Genomic DNA, 19,437 nt, shown 5'->3' with positions numbered 1-19,437 from the left:
GGCTGGTTTTACCAATACAAGTCCCAAGTTCTTAGGAAAAAGTCTCCTTTTTATCCCTGCAGGGCCATCATGACCCACGCCTCAGTGCCTGAGGTCACTGCTCTCAGATAATTCTTTTCTCACTCATCAGCTCAGCTCAAAAACTTGATTGACCTCAGATTTATTTTAATTAAGTTATAAATTTGCCTAAGAGCTTTTTCTTCTCTTGATGTTTTATTGAAAATGAAGTTAAATCCAACACCTGGTAAACAATAACTTTCTAAAGAGGTGCCTTTGTCTCTTGTAAGAAAAAAACATGTGCTGTGGGAATGACTGGAATAATTTTAATTAAAACACACTTTTCCTTTCCTTGCTTGTGTTATCCATGTGCACGTGCTGCTTGTGTTCAAAATCAGGGGATGGAGTGACCCTGGAGCTGTTGGGGTTCTCCTGTGGGAAGGCAGGAGGGGGATGGAGCTGAGGAGGGGATGGAGCTGAGGCAGGACAATTCTCTATTGGCCACACCCAGAACAACCATCACTGCACAGAGGGACTGAACCCTGCCAAAACCACAGTGAAGGTGTTCCCAGCCCGCCCTCCTCATTCCACAGCATCCCAAATTTATGGACCTCAAAGCCCACCCAGTGCCACCCCCTACACCTCGGGAGCAGCTCTCACATGAGGAAGGGCTAGCTATCCCAGCACGTTCATGACTGTTAAGCAACGATCTGGGGTTCCTGAATTCCTGTAATCACTGTTAATCACAGTAGGGTAATTAACACCCCTGAAGGTGCTCGGGGCGGGATTCGAACCCGCCGTCTCGGCATCCGCTCGGTCCGGCCCGCTTAGTGGCGTCACGCGCCGCGTGCGCCCGCCTCGGCCAATCAGAGGCCGCCGGCAGATTCGAACGGCGGGGCGGCGGCGGCCGTTGCGCGCGCGGCGGGGCCGGCAGGGGGCGCTGCGCTGCCCGGCTGAGGGGCCGCCATGGCCGGGCCGGGACCGGGACCGGGACAGGGACAGGGACAGGGACAGGGACAGGGACCGGGACCAGGGCCGGGACCGGGGCCGTACCGCGCCACGAGGCTGGTGAGCACCGAGCGGGGCTGCGCCGGGCCGGGCGGGAGCCGGGGGAGCGGCTGCTGGGGGCGGGGGAGCGCCGCGGGACGGGAGGCGGCTCTGCCCCGCGGGGCTGCCGTCACGGCTGAGGGGCGCTCGGGGACGCGCCGGGTGCCCCGGGCCCGCCCTGCCCGCTGTGGTGGCCGTGCTCGGGGACACCTCCTGCCCCATGTCGCGACACTGGCGCCCCAGGGACACTCCATGTCGCTACATTAGGCGCCCCAGGGACACCCCATGTCGCGACATTAGGCGCCCTGGCACCCCCCTGCCCTCCGGCCACGGGGACACCGTGAGACCTCCCCCGCCCTGCCCTCCGCCACACAATGCTGTGAATAAATGCCAGCCACTTGGTTTTGAAATTTTGAAAGTTTAATGGTAATGAAATGGTTGTAAAAATAGTAATATAATTAGAGTAATAAAATCTGAACATCTGAGGTTAGGACGATATGAGACAATAAAAACAAAGCGATACGGACGTCTGGGTACCTTTTTCTGGGCAACACAAGCCCGAAAAAGGACCCCCGTTAACACAGGATTAACCCTTAAAAACAATCGCCTGTTGCATATTCATACATCTCATACATGATGCATAAATTCCATTCAAACACAGGATTCTGTCTGGTCACTGTCACCTTCTTCCTCTCAATCCTCATGCCGTCTTCCAGTCTGAGCGAGGTGGGAAGAAATTAGTTGTCTGCTGATAAGGGAGCAACAAATTCCCTTTCTCTGAAAGATTCAGGTGTCCTGTGGCTCCTATATGGTGCGAGTCCTTTCTTTAACAAATATCTTGCATAGCATAGTTTTTATTTTAATATTATGTTATAACCTAAAACTATACTTAATACCTTACTTAAGAAAATTAACACAGCATAACTTTCTAGCGTAATACAACATTCATTTTAATACTTGCGAGAAGCCAGTCATAAAATACACATTTTTCACATGCTGATAAGGGAGCAATAAATTCCCTTTCTCTGGAAGATTTAGGTGTCCTGTGACTCCTGTCGGGTGCGAGTCCTTTCTTAAATGTCTTGCACAGCATAGTTTCTATTTAACATTCTGTTATAAACTAAAATTATATTTAATACCTTACTTGAGAAAATTAACACAGCATAACTTTCTAACATACACATACAATATTCATTTTAATGCTTGCGAAAAGCCAATCATAAAATACACATTTTTCACATGCTGATAAGGGAGCAATAAATTCCCTTTCTCTGAAAGATTCAGGTGTCCTGTGGCTCCTATCTGGTGCGAGTCCTTTCTTAAACAAATATCTTGCATAGCATAGTTTTTATTTTAACATTATGTTATAACCTAAAACTATACTTAATAGAATTAATACGGCATAACTTTCTAACATACACATACACCATTCACGTTAATACTTGCGAGAAGTCACTCATAAAACACGCGTTTTTGACAACGTTGGCGCGACCTGCGGGGTGTGGCGGCCCGCGGTGGCGGTGCCGCCCCGGTGCAGGGGTGCCGGCGGTGCCGGCGGTGCCGCCCCGCCGCAGCCGGTGCCGCTCGGTGTCCCCGCAGTGGAACGAGGTGACGCGCCGCTTCCGCGCCGGCATGCCCCTGCGGCGGCACCGCCTGCGCCTCCGCTCGCACGGCAGCTGCTTCACGGCCGCCGAGGCCGCCGACTGGCTGCACCAGCTGCTCCGCGGCCACAGCAGCTTCGGGCCCGACGTCACCCGGCAGCAGACCGTGCAGCTCCTGCGGAAATTCCTCAAAAACCACGTCATCGAGGACATCAAGGGCCGCTGGGGAGCCGAGAACCTGGAGGACAACGGCGCCCTGTACAGGTACTGCGGTTAAAATCAGCCCGCGGTCTCTCTGGGGAGTTGTAGTTTAAAATGCTTAGATCTGCAAAATAGCGTGCTTTGGGTTAAACATCCAGGGTGAAGAGTTAATTATCAGCGTAGTTTTGCTGCTCTGAGTGTTTTGCTCTGCTCCTGTGCATGCCCGTGCTTTTGCCCATCCGAGGTTTTTGCTGGAACACAGTCTGCACTTTGGAGTGAAGCCAGGGTGTTTTGTAGGAGCTGCCTGCTGGGTTTGCTTCTCTTGGGCCTTTTACACAAAGCCTGAGTGGGAAACAGAGCCAAGCAGCTCTGAAATTAAAGGTATTAATGGCCCCCACTTCTCACGTTCTGGGCTCAGGCTGTGCCAACACCTCCAGCTCCACTTTGGCATCAAGAAAAACAGCCCAAAGCTAATTTATCATATGATAAATTAAAAAAAAAACAAACCAAACAACAACAACACCTTTTTTTAGTGAATGTAACAGAGTCACACTAGTACAGAGTCAGAGGTTTTGTTTTGTCAAGTCATTTATTTGATTACAGATCAGTTCTGAATGTTTTTAACATCTCCCCCATTCATTACAGATTTCCTCCAACCTCTCCAGTCAAACCTCTACCAAGCCCACCAAGGGAGAACTTGGAAAACTTCTCTGGAGACAAAGGAAAGCTTTTTAAACTGCCCAGCTCATCCAAAAGGGGTTTGAAGAAACAGGAGTTCCTGCAGTCTGTGGTAATAACTCCTGTTCCTCACAGCATTGCAGTTGGCTTGTATTGTCTTTTTTCTTTAAAATTTAGTGACACTGCTCTGTTGTGGCATCTTCCCTTAAGAAAGAATAGTTTAGACTTAAGGAATTGAGAAATATTAAAAAATAAATTTACATGACAGGGGTTTTTATTTTGTTTTGGGTTTTCTTTGTTTTGTCTCAGTGCAGAATTATCCCTGCTAAGGGATTTTAAAGTATGGGGCGGGTTGGAAGGTGAAGTCCTAGAAATGATCTGCACAACGTGGCCTTGTTGAAATTTAATTTCTCTTTGGGGTACAAATAAAAGGCACAGATCATTTAAGTGGTCATCTTTTTGGAGAAGATGGAATGCGTGTGGCCCTTGATTCAGCTGAGATTGGTGTGCATAAATTCTGAATTTAGGCTCCAGTCCTAAAGGAGGGTAATTCACACATTAATACAGCTGGATTTGAGGTGGTTTTACCTTTTAAATTGCTGGTTTTGGGTGGATCAGGGGTTTCTTCCATTTCTTTTTAGTTCTATGCTCCCATTTCAGTGCTGAGGCTGCAGGTTGCCCCCTAGTTCATATGGAATTTAATCTCCACAGAATTCTGTTCTTCTAATTCCAATTTTCTTGCCCTAGGAAGTTCATTTATCTTATGGTATAAACCTCTAATTTTCAGGAAAACTTAGCAAGACCAAAAGCTGATGTAACAGAAGAAAAGAAGGAAGGCACACTGCCAAGGAGGGAAATAAGCCAGGAATATGTGCAGGAAACCTGGAGAAATATCATCAGGATACAGTGAGTGAGGAATTACACACAGCCCCTTCTCTTCAGTGTGAAATAGCCCAAGCAAGCTTTCACCATTTGTTTTGAATTGTTACAGCTATGGTTTAAGTTGAATTTTCCCTGTTGTTTACACAGGTTTTCTAATCTGTTTATTAATTTTGGAATGTTGCATCTAAGGAATTTCTGATCAGATGCTGGTGCTGAAATGTATTTTAAACACCCCAGGTGCTCTTCCTTGCTGATTGTTGCTGTTTGTCCCAGGGAAAAGTGTCCCCAGTTGTCCTCCTGGAAGTGACAAGCTATCAAACAGCTCTTTAGCTCACCAGGAATTTTGGAATAGATATGGAAAGAACTTGTTTTCCTTCATCCCTTGCAATCTTTGCTCTCTTCCTCCCCCAGTTTGCAAACCATTTTGGGACTGCCCTCGTTGGAGGAGGTTCTGCAGCCAGCCCAGATCATCCCTGAGTTTGTCATGTACAACATGAGCAACACCAGCAGACACGGGGTGGTGATCCTGCAGGACAAAGCAGGTGACATTTATTTCCCTAGATTTGCTTGAAAATCTTTATTTATAAATTATAGTTCATCTGTTTCACAGTCTGGTGTTCACACACAGCTCAGGGACCTTAGATCCCCTCCCACCCCTGGCATGGCAGGGACACCCCCTATCCCAGGCTGCTCCAGCCTGGCCTTGGGCACTGCCAGGGATCCAGGGACAGCCACAGCTGGATGGAATTCCATCCCAGCCAAAAATCCTTCCCAATATCCCATCTAACCCTGCCCACCTTCAGCTTGAAATTATTCCCCTTTATCCTCTCAAAATGACATGTGGAGCAGTATTTAAAATCTGTTTTAAATTTAATCTTTTGTGCTTTAGGTGTTATTTAATACGTGTGAGCCATCATTAGTTGTTAATTATTTGGGCTCCTGTCGAAATGATGTTTTTATCTGTTTGGATTTCAGAGGACCTCCCTCACTGGGTGCTGTCAGCCATGAAGTGCTTGGCCTACTGTAAGTCACTAAAGAGCTTTCAAGTTCCAGAAGCCTCTTTTGAGAGTTGAAAGGGAAATATTTGTGTGTGTGAAATCAGCTGTGATGTTTCAGTTCAGAAACCTCTGGGTGGTTTCCTCTGATGCAGTTTTTCAGGAGTGAAAGCGACTTTGCTTTTCCAGGCCCTGGCTTTTAGCTGGACCAAAACATTTCCTACACTTCATCTTAAACTGGGGAGATCCATTTTCTTTGGTTTGTAAACAATCAACTCTAAATTAATTAGATGAGTGCCTCTCAAATGAGAGAGATAATGAGCTTTTTTCCCCATGTGCTGAGCTTCCTTTTACTGAAGGAGCTTGAACTCCCTGTGGGAGAAGTGGGATCACTGTGCTTTGGAAATGAAGGCACATCCTAGGGGTGGGTGATTGTTTTGTTGAGGAGCCTATAAACACCCAGATTAACTTTTCTTTATTTATTTTCTTGGTGTGGAACAGAACTGAGCACAGCTCTTCAGTGGCTGCCTGGAATCTCTTGCACTGCTTTTGCTTACAAATTGTGCCAAATACAACATTTGTGGACTGCTGATAGAATTCTTTGCTTGTGAAACAAGAATAAATTTAGCTGATCATCAGAAATTTCTTTTCTAGTGGGACTGTGGATTTTTGGTGTGAATTTCCTTTCTTCCCCTCTTTTCAGGGCCCAGGAACAATGACATGAGCCAAGCCACCTACAGTGGCTTTGAGCGGGACGTGTTCAGAACAGTTGCTGATTATTTTCTCAGTCTTCCAGAGCCATTGCTTACTTTTGAGTACTATGAGCTCTTTGTTAATATCCTAGGTATGTATGAATTTAGGAACAGTCAGGGAAGCTCTGAGTTCAGATCAGCTGGGGGATAAATGTGTGATTCTTGGCCCCCTGATCTGTGTGGGAGCTGCAATCTGAGGAGGATCATCACTGCTCCTTTCTGTATTAGAGTTAATTAAAATGTACTTCTGCCTCATGATTTCCCATTTAAATTGCTGTTTCAGCTCACATTCTAAATATTCAATAACAAAAACTTCAGAAGATGTGCTTGTTCTGCCTGCTCCTCACTGCTGCAGTGTTACCTGTCTTTGTTCTTGCATGTTGGTTGCAATGGCCTTGTTAAATTGCTTTGAGACTGAACTAAAGTCTTCCTAATTAATATCTTAATTAATATCTTGACTTTGTTGTCTGTCTGCCCAGTTAGCAGCTCTCTGAACTGGTTCATTTTCACACCACTTGCACCTTTAACATCTCTTTCATTTCCTGATAGTTTTGTGTGGCTACATCCAAATTCCTGATCTGGGCAGTGGAAAACGTTCTGTCCAAGAGGAGAAATGTGACCCTCAGCCTTCAAAAACTCCTCACTTGAACTCTTTCAAGTCCACTGAGTGTCTTCTCCTAAGCCTGCTCCTCAAAGAGTCTGATAAGAAGGAGAAAGGAGAAGCTTCCAGGAGGTTTTCCTCAGAGGAGCTGAGAGCCCAAAACCAGCACGGGAAGAAATGGCAGCAGCACAAACTGCCACGTCGGCAAGGGAGTGCTGGGAGCCTGGTAGGAGGGAGCTGCCAGAATCTTGCAGGATCCAGGAATGCCCAAGAGCCACCTGGAGCATTTAGGACAAGGTGTTACTCCTTGGAAAGAATTGGAGCTGCTGCTTCAAGTGTGTGTGACACAGGAGGAGGTGTGAGCACCACTAGGAGGAGTGGAGAGCTGCTGGAGGAGCACAGAGTGGCCTCGGGGGTGGAGCCGGGCTGGGGTAGCTCAGGCCCAGCCCAGGGCCCCAGGAGAGTGCCTGGCCCGTGCCCCTGGGCTGAGGAGCTGTGGCATGGCAGCCACACAGCCCGGGCCCCGCTGGGCAGGAGGAGCTCCAGGAGCTGCAGCGCCATCAACAGAGCCAGTGCTGAGATCCCAGCGCAGCCCCAGCCCCGGGGGCAGCCCAGCCCCTCGGTGGCCTTCAGCACCCAGCAGAGACTCTGCAGGAGCAGCACAGAGCTGTCAGGACGCTCTGTCCCCCCCTCCCCTTGTGTGCTGGCTGGCACAAGTAAGGGCTCTCTGCAGCATGCTGTACTGCCTTGTTGTGTGGCCTCACTAATCCCTGCTTCCCTCACCTCTGCCACTCTGCTAGGATAGGCACAGAGCGTGGATTTGTGGGGTTTCTAAAGGAAATCTGCTGGCTAAGTTGTTTAAGCTGCTGTAGCTCTGCTAACTGTGGGTAGTATCTTTGGAGTATGAGCTGGCTGTGTCAATAACTGGGATTTCTGCTCAGGTGAGTGATGGGGGCAGGGAAGCTGCACACACCTGCCTATTGGAGATGTCTTCTGTTCTGTGAACCAGTATTTTCTGGAAATAATTAGTGTCATTCCTTAATTGTATTGTGGTCCTAACTGCACCGTAATGAAGGAAGTTGAAGATGACCACACAAACAAAGGCCTGTACATTCTCTTCTGTGTTACAGCTGATCTCTCTGAAACATAAAGAATCACACTGAAAAATAAGAAATCTGTGATGCTGAGGTAAAAACGTGCTGGAAGCTGGTTCAAACCCTAATGGCAGCTGTCTCTGTGGTTAATTTGTAGATGTCCTGCAGCCCCACCTGGAGAGAATTGCAGTGGAGGCCCTGCAGATCTGCTGCCTGCTGCTGCCCCCGGCGCGGCGCAGGAAGCTGCAGCTGCTGCTGAGGATGATGGCCAGGATCAGTGGCAACGTTGACATGCCACGGCTGCACGATGCCATGGGCAACAGGTCCCTGGTAAGGGCAGGAAAAGCTCTTGGAAGAATGCAGATGATTGCTCAGCCTGATTTCTCACCCTGCTGCTCTTTAGAATCCCAGACAGGTTTGGGTTGGGAGGGACCTCAAAACCCATCTCATTCCAGTTTAATCCTGGTGTGCATGAGGTTGGCTCTGCAGGTTTTAATCACCTCACTTGGCTCAAGATGGCCAATTGAAGATTTAGGTTTGGATTAGAAGTAGGAAGAAATTCTTTATTCACAGGGTGCCCAGAGCAGCTGTGGCTGCCCCTGGATCCCTGGCAGTGCCCAAGGCCAGGCTGGACAGGAGCACCTGGGACAGTGGGAGGTGTCCCTGCTCCAAACCATTCCAGGAACCTATTCTACAGTCCTGTGAAGGTGTTAATTTTTCTATAGGTTAAGCCTTTTTCTGCTGCTACCTTTTACAACATGTATTTTTAGTTGAAAGTGCTGTTCAATTCCAAAGAAATTCGTTTAATTCAGCTGAGGGAATGATGGCTCTTCCTCCTTGTGTGACCATACTTGGAAGTCGATACTGGGGGTTTGAGCTGCTGTAGAGTGAGAGGAGGGAAATGCATCCCCAGCTTTCTCCACGGCAGCTGTGCTGAACTCTTGCAGCTGCTGCAGACGTTTTCCCGCTGTGTGCTGCGCTGTGCGGAGGAGGAGGACCTGGATGAGCTGCTCTCCACACGCCTGCTGTCCTTCCTGATGGACCATCAGCAGGACATATTCCAAGTGCCAGCTTACCTGCAGCTTGCTGTGCAGGATCACCTCGAGTACATGAAGAAGGCTCAGGTTGGTGCCGTGACAGCAGTTCAGATTCATTTGTTAATTGCTTCTTCTGAAGTTGGCAAAATGCAAATAAACCCAGGACATTTTGAATATATGGATATATTAATTATTGTGTTTTGCAGCTTGTGAGTGGGTGTGGGTGTTTATTAGGCACTTATTCCATCAGTACAAAATCAGTTGAGTGCATGCAGAGCCTTTTTTCTTCCAGTGCAAACAGGAAAAAGAAGAAATTTGTGCCATCTTGCCAACGTATTCCTACTGCAAACAAATCACTCCTCAGGAGTTTGAAGAACAAAAGGTCTCCACCTCACAGGCTGCAGTGGCAGAGCTCCTGGAGAGCATCATCAAGGATAAAAACCTCTCTGTGAAGGACAAAAAGAAAAAGTTGAAACAGGTGAGTTTATTTCATCTGCTTGTGCAGTTCCTTTGTGAGGGAAGGGCTCAGGCAGCAGAGCCTGGGGCACAAGAAGAGCAGAATGTGCTGAGAAATGTTTGTGCTCAAGGGCTGTCGAGTGCTTCATGTGCTCTGCTTGGCATTTTAAAGGTGGTTTTTAATGCTGCATCCTCTGGAGCCAGGCTGGGAGAGCTGGGGGGGCTCCCCTGGAGAGGAGAAGGATCCAGGGAGAGCTCAGAGCCCCTGGCAGGGCCTGGAGGGGCCCGAGGAGAGCTGCAGAGGGACTGGGGACAAGGGACAGGACACAGGGAATGGCTCCCACTGCCACAGGCCAGCCATGGATGGGAGATTGGGAAATTGTTAAATTCAATGGGTGTTTAAAAACAATTTCTGGCTTTAAGAGACCAAACTCTCTGTTGAGAACCCTGAAACATTGTTTTGGTGGCCTTGACTTTGTGTTTTGTAACATTTACAGTGCTCAAGATTATCTTGCACTTCTCTGGCCTACCAACAACTTGCCTAATAGTAAGGCTAAAACACAGCAGTTCTGGCAGGATTTAATCCTGGAGGGTTTTTCTTTGTTTTGGCAAGTCTTTCTGCCCAATGGAATCGTTTTGTACTTGTCCTGGAATCTCCTAAGCAAGTCTTGTGACTCCCATTTGAACAAGCAGCTTTTCAGGACAGCCACACTTGGCTTTGGTGCCCCTCCTGCAGCTCTGACTTCCATGGGTGTTGTGGGAGCTTTCTGGGCCTCCAAAAGTGAGTCTGGTTTGGTTCATCAAAACTTCTGAATCTAAAGAAGAATGGCTAATTATAGTTGATTAAGGCTTGGAGTGAGTGAGGAGTGATTCACAGCAGCAGGGACAGGGAGGAAGGACATGGGGGCCCAAAAATGATCCCAGGACTGGAGGTGCCTCAGCAGTGCCAGCACAGGGATGGGCACTGCCCTGGGCCTGCTGGACACGTTCTGCTTGATGGGAAATGTTGGGAGTTCTTGGGAAAAGCCAAATTCATGGCACTTTCTATAGGGTAAGGTCCCAATTGTGTCAACACCAGAAGTTACAAAGGTGGTTTGAATCCATCACTGGAAAGGTTTGGCTCATGTTCAGATGAATTTACAATTTTTCATCCCTTCCTGAGGCCTTGCATGGGAAACAGGCAAAATGTGCAGGTCCCTGCTCTGATTCCAGGTGTTTTCATTTCCATGGAATCACTGCTAAGCTTTCCTGGGAGACCCCTTCCAAAACAGGCTGAACCTTGGCTCCCTGTTGGGGAAAACAGTTTATCCAAGGATTCCTGGGATTCTGCTGCAGGCACAGAGCGTGCTGTGGCTCAGCTGGAGCTCCTGTGGGCTCTGGGATTTTCTCATCCCTGGTGCCTGTGTGCTGCAGTTCCAGAAGGAATACCCCCAGATCTACGGGAGCAGGTTCCCAACGACGGAGTCGGAGGCGCAGCTCCTGGAGAACAAACCCACCCTCAAGCAGCCCATGCTGAGCCTCAGGAAACCCAAATTCCGCAGCCTCAGGTACTGACTTCACCCCACCTGGGCCATCCCTCCCTGCTGCAAGTCTGAGGGGTTCACCAAAGGAATTGCTGCAGGAGTTTGGTGCTGGCTGCGCTGTGCAAGGAGCAAATGTTTACATGGACACTGTGCTGGAAGGTGCCAAAATTTATTTTTTTTTGGTGCAGATACTTTAGAATAACTTCTAAAAGAATAATATTTATCTGTTTACAAATTATTACAATATATTGGAGTAGGAAAATGTGAAAATACACATAAAGCTGTTGTTAACCAAAAATTTATATATGGTTTTTTATGGGAAACTAATGACCTGCCTCTTGTTATAATCTTTAAATGTCTGTCAGGAATTTGTGCCATTTATTACAGTTTTTATATGTGCGTGTTGTGACTAAGTGCCTTTTCTATTTGCAAAATGTTTGTCCTTAAACAAAGGAGCTTTTATGAGTTCAGGACCAGGAGAGCCAGCTCACCATAAATAAATCATTATCTCACTCCATAAATGCTTCTGTTCATATCATCTGTAAAACCCTCATCAGCTTTTTGATATTTATTTATATTAAAAGACTTGAAGTGTATTTGACATTTTCATGGAAAACTCATTTTGGATCTGTTGGTGTGATTCTCAAACTAGAAGTGGTGGATTATCCATGAAGTGAAAACACAATACACTAATTTTCCCTATTGTTCCCAGAGTTAGGGATTTGCTTATTAATTATGATAAAGGTTTCCCCCACAGGAGTTGAAATTTGCAAAAATATTTTTGGGAAAGTATAATTAATTATTAATCTACTGCATGGCTCTCAGATCACAGACTGGTTTGGGTTGGGAGGGACCTCAGAGCCACCCAGTGCCACCCTGCCCTGGCAGGGACACCTTCCCCTGTCCCAGGTGCTCCAGCCCCAGTGTCCAGCCTGGCCTTGGGCACTGCCAGGGATCCAGGGGCAGCCACAGCTGCTCTGGGCACCTATGCCAGGGCTGCCCCCCCTGCCAGCGAGGAATTCTTGGTACATCTGTGATCCTGAGCCTGTCAGTTCTCTCCCAAAAAACCACCAATTTTCTTCTTTTTTTTTGAAGAAAAAATTTGTAAATGAGAAACCCAAATTAGCCTCATTTTACCCTGAATTAATGATGCCTTCATGTCCTGTGGGTAGCTTTGTGCTTTTGGGGCAGGGGGCAGCTGTTCCTCCCCTGGAACATCTGTGACCAGCCTCCTCCAGCACTCAGCACCTGCCTGGACTTGCTTCCAGGGCTTCCTACCCCATTCCACGTTGCATAAATGCTTTGTTTATGTAGTGTTCCAGTTAAGTAACTTATTAGATGAGAAGCTCACATTTCCCAGGATTTGGCTTTCAAAGGCCTGCCCTCATTAATTCCCAGTTCTTGATCCAGGTTATTTAATGTTCCCTTCTAAGGTGTTGAGAGAACTTAGCCAAAATGGGAATAAATAGAGAAATTATAATTATGGTTCTTCAATACAAAGGGTTAATGCAAGGGCCTTAATCAAGATCTCAGTGCAGTACCCTGTTTTTTTCTGTGAGAAGCCTTAAATGAGCCCTTGTCCAAGTGGAAACGCTGCCTTGAAAGAGGGAGCAAGCAAACAACTCAAGGGAAAGAGCCAACCCTCACGTGCTGGTTGTGGCAGCAAATGGGGCAGGGGCTGTTTAATGTCTCTTCTGTCCTTCACCCCACTTTGGGTCCCTGGAGCTGTTTCCATCTGTGTGGGAGCAGCTCCTGAATGTATGTGGTGACAAACACCTTCATCCTCTGCCTGTGAGGGGACAGCAGGAAATAGGGACCTTGTTCATCTTTGCAATTACTCTTTACAGCACGGTTGTTTTCATAAACATTGGCTCTTACTAGAGGTGATTCCTAATGAGTCTGGAGAGACTGAGGGAGACCTCAAGGGGCTGAGGGACAGCTCCAATCTCTGCTCCCTGTGACAGGGACAGGACCCAGGGAGCAGCTGGAGCTGGGCCAGGGGAGGCTTAGGCTGGATTTTGGGACAGGTTCTTCCCCCAGAGGGTGCTGGCACTGCCCAGATGCCCAGGGAACGGGCGGGAGCAGCTCCTGAATGTATGTGGTGACAAAACACCTTCATCCTCTGCCTGTGAGGGGACAGCAGGAAATAGGGACCTTGTTAATCTTTGCAATTACTCTTTACAGCACTGTTGTTTTCATAAACGTTGTCTCTTACTAGAGGTGATTCCTAATGAGTCTGGAGAGACTGAGGGAGACCTCAAGGGGCTGAGGGACAGCTCCAATCTCTGCTCCCTGTGACAGGGACAGGACCCAGGGAGCAGCTGGAGCTGGGCCAGGGGAGGTTTAGGCTGGATTTTGGGACAGGTTCTTCTCCCAGAGGGTGCTGGCACTGCCCAGATGCCCAGGGAACGGGCACAGCCCCGAGGCTGCCAGAGATGGAACTGTTGTGGTGTCTGTGCAGGGCCAGGGCTGGATCACTGATCCCTGTGGGTCCTTCCAGCTCAGGAGATTCCTTTGGCACTGTTGTTTTCTCCTCCTCGGTGTCCCTGGTGTCTCAGCACTCCTGGGTGAGGCTCTGCAGGAGCTGGGATGTCCCTGCGGAGCCGGGGGCCGCTGCCAGCTCCCGGCACGGCTCCAGCGCTCCGTCTCACTCCTCCCTGGGCTTTTTTTCTTTGTAATCACTTCTGCTTGGGAAGAATTTAGGTCTCAGAAAAACAGTGAAAGCCCCTTTTTGTGTGAACAGCAGGACAAAAGCTGCCAAAGCCCGGGGAGGATTTTGGTGCTGAAAGCCGGCTCTGTTCCCGGGGTGCTCTCATTGGTGGGGGCTGTTTTGGGATGGGGCTGCCCTGGGCAGGGCTCAGCACCCCATAAATACCCAGCACAGCTCTGGCTCCGCGCTTGGCTCGGAGGCTCGGGCCCCTCAGCAGGGAGGATGTACAGCCAGTGAGTATTCCTGAGGCTCCTCTGTGGGAGCACATCCCAGTGGAGCATTGGCTGGGGCTGGGGGACAGCAGGGTTTGGAGGGGAGGAGAGGTGGGGAGGTCTCCATGTCTCCACCTCAATCCCATGCCAAGGTGTGGTCCTGGTCTGGGAAAACAGGCTCACCTCCAGGTTCCAGAATTTGGACTAGAATAATGGGGTTGGAAGGACCTCAAAGCTCATCCAGTGCCTGCCATGGCAGGGACATCTTCCATTGTCCCAGGTGCCCCAAGCCTTGTCCAAGCTGGCCTTGGGCACTGCCAGGGATCCAGGGGCAGCCACAGCTGCTTTGGGCAGAGTTCACCAGCCTGTGCCTGGTGCGTCTTCATGGGCTTTGCAGCAGATAAAATTGGAACCCAACAAACAATTCTTTGCTTAAAAAAAAAGGCAAAAGAGAAAGAAGGGAAAAAAAAAAAAAAAGGCTTTTCCAAGAGCTGGGAGATACAAGCTGGATTTTGCTTTCTGGTGATTTGGGTGTCCTGGTTTGTTGGGCTGTCCCCTCGGTGTCCCTGTCCCTCCTCATGCTCAGGACAGTTCTCAGCAGCTGTTTGGAGCCTCAGAGCCTTTCCCCATGGAAAGCTGCTCCTTCTTCCCCCCTCAAGTTCTTTGCAAGTCACGGATCATTCCGTGCAGAAAGATCCATCCTCCCTGGGAGGGGCTCCCAGCTGTGCCCTGCTCCGGGCTCACCCAGCTGTGCCCTTTCAGGGTGGAGCATCCTGCTGGAGGCTACAAGAAGCTCTTTGAGACAGTGGAGGAGCTGTCCTCTCCAGTGACTGCCCACGTCACAGGTTGGTCTGGGGCCTCACCTCCTCCTTCTCTCCTTTGCTCCCGCAGCTCAGGGGCTTCCAGGGCTCCAAGGCTTTACCAGGCTGGATGTGAAGGAGCTCACAGGGCTGGTGGTTTGGGGTGGAGAAAGATCAGATTGGGTGGGGGGCTCTTTAGACAATACTGCATGTCTTGGTCCACAGCAGGTGTGAAGAAATCAGAGCTTGAAGAGCTCATATGTGTTTAAACACTAATTAGAAAATGAAGTTTTGATTTTCTCGCTGTCACAATAAAAATTCCTTGGTCTGATTTGCCGTGCCCATCCCAATGGATCTCCTACAGGCAGGATTCCCACCTGGCTGCGAGGAAGCCTCCTGAGATGTGGTCCTGGCTTGTTTGAGGTGGGCTCGGAGCCCTTCTACCACCTCTTTGATGGCCAGGCACTGCTCCACAAGTTCGACTTCAAGGAGGGGCACGTCACCTACCACCGAAGGTACGTGCCAGTTCTCCAAGCAAAAGGACTGAATAAGGAAGCATTTGCTGTCTGAAATGCTGGGAGCAGGCTGTGCCTGTGGGACATCCTGGTTATTTTGAGTCCATCTGGTTATTGGAAGAGCTCTAGCAGTGATATCGTTAAACCCAGCTCCAGATGCTACGTGAGGCTGTGGAGAGCTCCCAGAGCTCTCAGGAGGTTCATCAAAGGAATATTTGTATTTACTGCACAGCCTGGTGTCACTGCAGCAGTTTCCCCTCCTGGCCCCCAGGTTTGTCCGGACTGACGCCTACGTGCGAGCCATGACGGAGAAGAGGATCGTGATCACGGAGTTTGGCACCTATGCCTACCCAGACCCCTGCAAGAACATCTTCTCCAGGTACCTCGGGGGTGCAGACATTGCTGGGACATCCTATGGAGTTTCTGCTTCCCAGGAGCCCCTGACTGCCTGTCGGTTTTCTCTGCTCAGGTTTTTCTCCTACTTCAAAGGTGTGGAGGTGACAGATAACGCCCTGGTGAATGTCTACCCTGTGGGTGAGGATTACTATGCCTGTACTGAGACCAACTTCATCACCAGGATTAACCCAGACACCCTGGAGACCATCAAGCAGGTGGGTCTTTGTCCTGGGAGGACAGAGGTGTGGAGAAGGAAAACTAAAATGAAAATCATGGAGTCACAGAATGGGTTGGGTTGGGATCTTAAAGCCCACCCAGTGCCACCCCTGCCATGGCAGGGACACCTCCCACTGTCCCAGGCTGCTCCAAGCCTCATCCAGCCTGGCCTTGGGCACTGCCAGGGATGCAGGGGCAGCCACAGCTGCTCTGGGCACCCTGTGCCAGGATCTCACAGATATTCTTCACAGATATTCTTCCCAATATCCCATCTAACTCTGCCCTCCTGTCCCTCCATCCCAGTTCCTCTCCAGCTCTCCTGGAGCCCCTTCAGGCACTGGAAGGGTCCCCCCTGAATATTCTCCCCTCCAGGCTGAACACCCCCAGCTCTCCCATGGCAGAGGGGCTCCAGCCCCAGGAGCATCTTCAGGTTAGGGTTGGAGTTTGCAAATCAGAGCTCAGTTGCAGACTTTGAGAGGAACTTCCCACATGCACAGCAAGGATGTGTTGACTCACAACACCTTGCAGAGCCTGTGCCTTCCCACCTCCTGCCAGGGAAGCTCCTGATCTGTCCCTGCTGTTCTCCAGGTGGATCTCTGTAAATATGTGTCTGTCAACGGGGCAACAGCTCATCCCCACATTGAGAACGACGGCACCGTTTACAACATCGGGAATTGCTTTGGGAAGAACTTTGCCCTGGCCTACAACATCATCCGGATTCCTCCCCTGCAGGCAGGTCAGTCAGTCCCACCTCGGAGCCAGCTGGGAAACTTTTCCCTTAGGAATCATTTCTTTATCCTTGAAATGAACTTTGTTATCGAGTTAGGCTTTTTCTAAGCTCCTTTCATTTTTTAATGTTGTATTTAAAGTCACTTCCAGGTGGCTTCTAAATGATGAATTTTGTGCTAAAGGCAGAAATTTGCTGGGTAGATGCTGTAAGTACAGACCTGCATAACCTCTCACCTGTCCCATTGCAGACAAGGAAGACCCCATGAACAAGTCGGAGGTGGTGGTGCAGTTCCCCTGCAGTGACAGGTTTAAGCCCTCCTATGTCCACAGGTAACATTCCATGGGGTCAGCAGGTCAGTTGGAACCAGGGATGGGTTTTCACATGTAATCAACGAAATTAGGTGATTAACCAAAATCTGGGTCATTTTGAGTGATGATCCATGTGTTTAAGATAAGGAGCTCCATGGTTTTTGTCCAAACTGACCCCAGTGAGCCTGATGTGCTCCCCTGCCTTTCCCAACAGCTTTGGGCTGACCCCAAACTACATCGTGTTTGTGGAGACACCAGTGAAAATCAACCTCCTCAAGTTCCTCTCCTCCTGGAGCCTTTGGGGAGCCAACTACATGGACTGCTTTGAGTCCAACGAGACCATGGGGGTAAGCACGGGGTCATCCCAAACTGGGCTGGACTGGGCAGCCACACCTGGCTTGGGAGGTCCATTGGCTTCACCTTCATTTCCCTGAGCCCAAGCCCAGCTGCTGTGTGGTTTCCAGGTGTGGCTTCACGTGGCAGAGAAGAAGAAAGGCAGGCTCCTCAACCTCAAGTACCGCACCTCGGCCTTCAACCTCTTCCACCACATCAACACCTACGAGGACAACGGGTTCCTGATCGTGGACCTGTGCACCTGGAAGGGGTGAGGCCAAGGGTCCCCGAGCATCACAACTGCCCCTTGCACCACACACGCCCTCCCTGCCCTGGCACATCCCTGCTGGGGCTTCTGGCACTTCCACCAACCCATTTAACACGTGGTGACATGTAGACTATACAGCACTGAGCTCTCCAGAGGTGCAGGGAGCCTGCTTGGCACTCATAATCCAGGAAAAAAATATTGTAATCTTTTATTTACTTTTATCTTTAAGAAATGTTAGTGATTGGTGAAGGGTTGATGCTATTCTGGCTCCTGAGGCTGTAATGAGCAGTGTGTGTGTGAGGCTTGAATGCTGCTCTTCACGTAAACACAGAGATGTGGCACTGAAATGATGAAGTTCAACCCTGTGCTGGCTGCATACCCAGGACACCCTGAGCTGAGCTGATCCTGGCATAGAATCAGAGATTTCCAGACTGCTTTGGGTTGGAAGGGACCATAAAATTCATCTTGTTCCACCGCCTACCATGAGCAAGGTTGCTCCAAACCCCTTCCTGTGCCTGTGCTGAACACCAGCAGGGTTTTCCTGACAGGGGCTGCACTCACAGCTTAGCACTGCAGAGGAGCTGGGCTGGAGCTTGTGTCACTCTGTTCTGCCCCATCCCTGGCAGTGTCCAAGACCAGGTTGGACAGGACTTGGAGCACCCTGGGACAGTGGAAGGTGACCCTGCCCATGCCAGGGGCTGAGACAAGACAAACATTAAGGCCCCTCCCAACCCAAACCATTCTTCACTTGTATGACTTTTAGGCAAAAACCACCTACACTTCCCCCACACTTGCAAAGCCCAGCCGTGTTCCTGTCTGTGGTGCTGTTTGGTGCAGGTTTGAGTTTGTCTACAATTACCTGTACCTGGCCAACCTTCGGGCCAACTGGGACGAGGTGAAGCGGCAGGCGGAGAAGGCGCCGCAGCCCGAGGCGCGCAGATACGTCCTGCCCCTGAGCATCGACAAGGTACTGCAGTCTGCTCCCCTCTGACTTCACATTCAGCCTTTTCATTTAGAGGGCAAACTGGAAGTATGGGCTTTCAGAGAAACTCTGTATTTTCTTCAGCTGATCAATGTTTTTCTAGTTTATTTATATGGCTGCCCAGAGAGGTTGTGGCTGCTAGCACTGCAGAGGAGCTGGGCTGGAGCTTCTGTCACTCTGTTCTGCCCCATCCCTGGCAGTGTCCAAGACCAGGTTGGACAGGACTTGGAGCACCCTGGGACAGTGGAAGGTGACCCTGCCCATGCCAGGGGCTGAGACAAGACAAACATTAAGGCCCCTCCCAACCCAAACCATTCTTCACTTGTATGACTTTTAGGCAAAAACCACCTACACTTCCCCCACACTTGCAAAGCCCAGCCGTGTTCCTGTCTGTGGTGCTGTTTGGTGCAGGTTTGAGTTTGTCTACAATTACCTGTACCTGGCCAACCTTCGGGCCAACTGGGACGAGGTGAAGCGGCAGGCGGAGAAGGCGCCGCAGCCCGAGGCGCGCAGATACGTCCTGCCCCTGAGCATCGACAAGGTACTGCAGTCTGCTCCCCTCTGACTTCACATTCAGCCTTTTCATTTAGATAGGGTTAGGGTTAGAGGGCAAACTGGAAGTATTCTCTCAGAGAAACTCTGTATTTTCTTCAGCGGATCAATGTTTTTCTAGTTTATTTATATGGCTGCCCAGAGAGGTTGTGGCTGCCTTATCCCTGGAAGTGTCCAAGGTTGGGCTGGATGGAGCTCTGAGTAAGTGGTCTTTCCTCCCTGCCCGTGGTGAGGAAAATGAGATGAGCTTTAAGATCCCTTCCAACCCAAACTCGATCAATGTTTTTCTAGTTTATTTATATGGCTGCCCAGAGAGGTTGTGGCTGCCCCATCCCATCCCCTGGAAATGTCCGAGGTTGGGCTGGATGGAGCTCTGAATTACTGGTCTAGTGGAAGGCATCCCTACCCATGGCAAAGAAAATGAGATGAGCTTTAAGATCCCTTCCAACCCAAACTCTTTGATGACTCCATGTGTTACCGTTCATGGCAGAGCCTGAGGGGCAGCAGTCAACACTGGATCTGCTCATAGCACAGAAGGGAGCAGCCACAGC

The 19,437-nt window shown here is 49.6% G+C and overlaps 1 protein-coding gene across 3 annotated transcripts in view; it reads left to right on the top strand.

Annotated features, from left to right (window-relative positions):
- Positions 1-94: 94 nt before the first annotated feature.
- LOC120503225 (retinoid isomerohydrolase) overlaps positions 95-19,437 on the top strand; it is a 21,686-nt gene continuing 2,343 nt past the window's right edge. The window contains exons 1-22 of one of the 3 annotated variants that reach the window (XM_039711536.1): positions 95-981; positions 1,012-1,065; positions 2,644-2,909; positions 3,492-3,636; positions 4,312-4,430; positions 4,818-4,948; positions 5,382-5,429; positions 6,105-6,245; positions 6,703-7,470; positions 8,006-8,178; positions 8,796-8,972; positions 9,178-9,363; positions 10,755-10,888; positions 14,549-14,631; positions 14,951-15,101; positions 15,373-15,480; positions 15,571-15,712; positions 16,302-16,449; positions 16,691-16,772; positions 16,966-17,098; positions 17,216-17,355; positions 18,190-18,319. In XM_039711536.1, the coding sequence (XP_039567470.1) occupies positions 964-981; positions 1,012-1,065; positions 2,644-2,909; positions 3,492-3,636; positions 4,312-4,430; positions 4,818-4,948; positions 5,382-5,429; positions 6,105-6,245; positions 6,703-7,470; positions 8,006-8,178; positions 8,796-8,972; positions 9,178-9,363; positions 10,755-10,888; positions 14,549-14,631; positions 14,951-15,101; positions 15,373-15,480; positions 15,571-15,712; positions 16,302-16,449; positions 16,691-16,772; positions 16,966-17,098; positions 17,216-17,355; positions 18,190-18,319 (3,477 nt within the window). In that variant the 5' untranslated portion in view covers positions 95-963. Of the gene's footprint in view, positions 982-1,011; positions 1,066-2,643; positions 2,910-3,491; positions 3,637-4,311; positions 4,431-4,817; positions 4,949-5,381; positions 5,430-6,104; positions 6,246-6,702; positions 7,471-8,005; positions 8,179-8,795; positions 8,973-9,177; positions 9,364-10,754; positions 11,386-13,374; positions 13,808-14,548; positions 14,632-14,950; positions 15,102-15,372; positions 15,481-15,570; positions 15,713-16,301; positions 16,450-16,690; positions 16,773-16,965; positions 17,099-17,215; positions 17,356-18,189; positions 18,320-19,437 lie in introns of those variants that run through there. The other 2 variants (XM_039711538.1, XM_039711537.1) reach the window with 2 other exon arrangements.

Source organism: Passer montanus, unplaced genomic scaffold, assembly GCF_014805655.1.
Source record: "Passer montanus isolate IOZ18808 unplaced genomic scaffold, ASM1480565v1 scaffold25, whole genome shotgun sequence".
In the NCBI taxonomy this organism is placed as follows: Eukaryota; Metazoa; Chordata; class Aves; order Passeriformes; family Passeridae; genus Passer; species Passer montanus.
The sequence above is the reverse complement of the archived record's forward strand: the minus strand, read 5'-3'. Positions and strand labels throughout refer to the sequence as shown.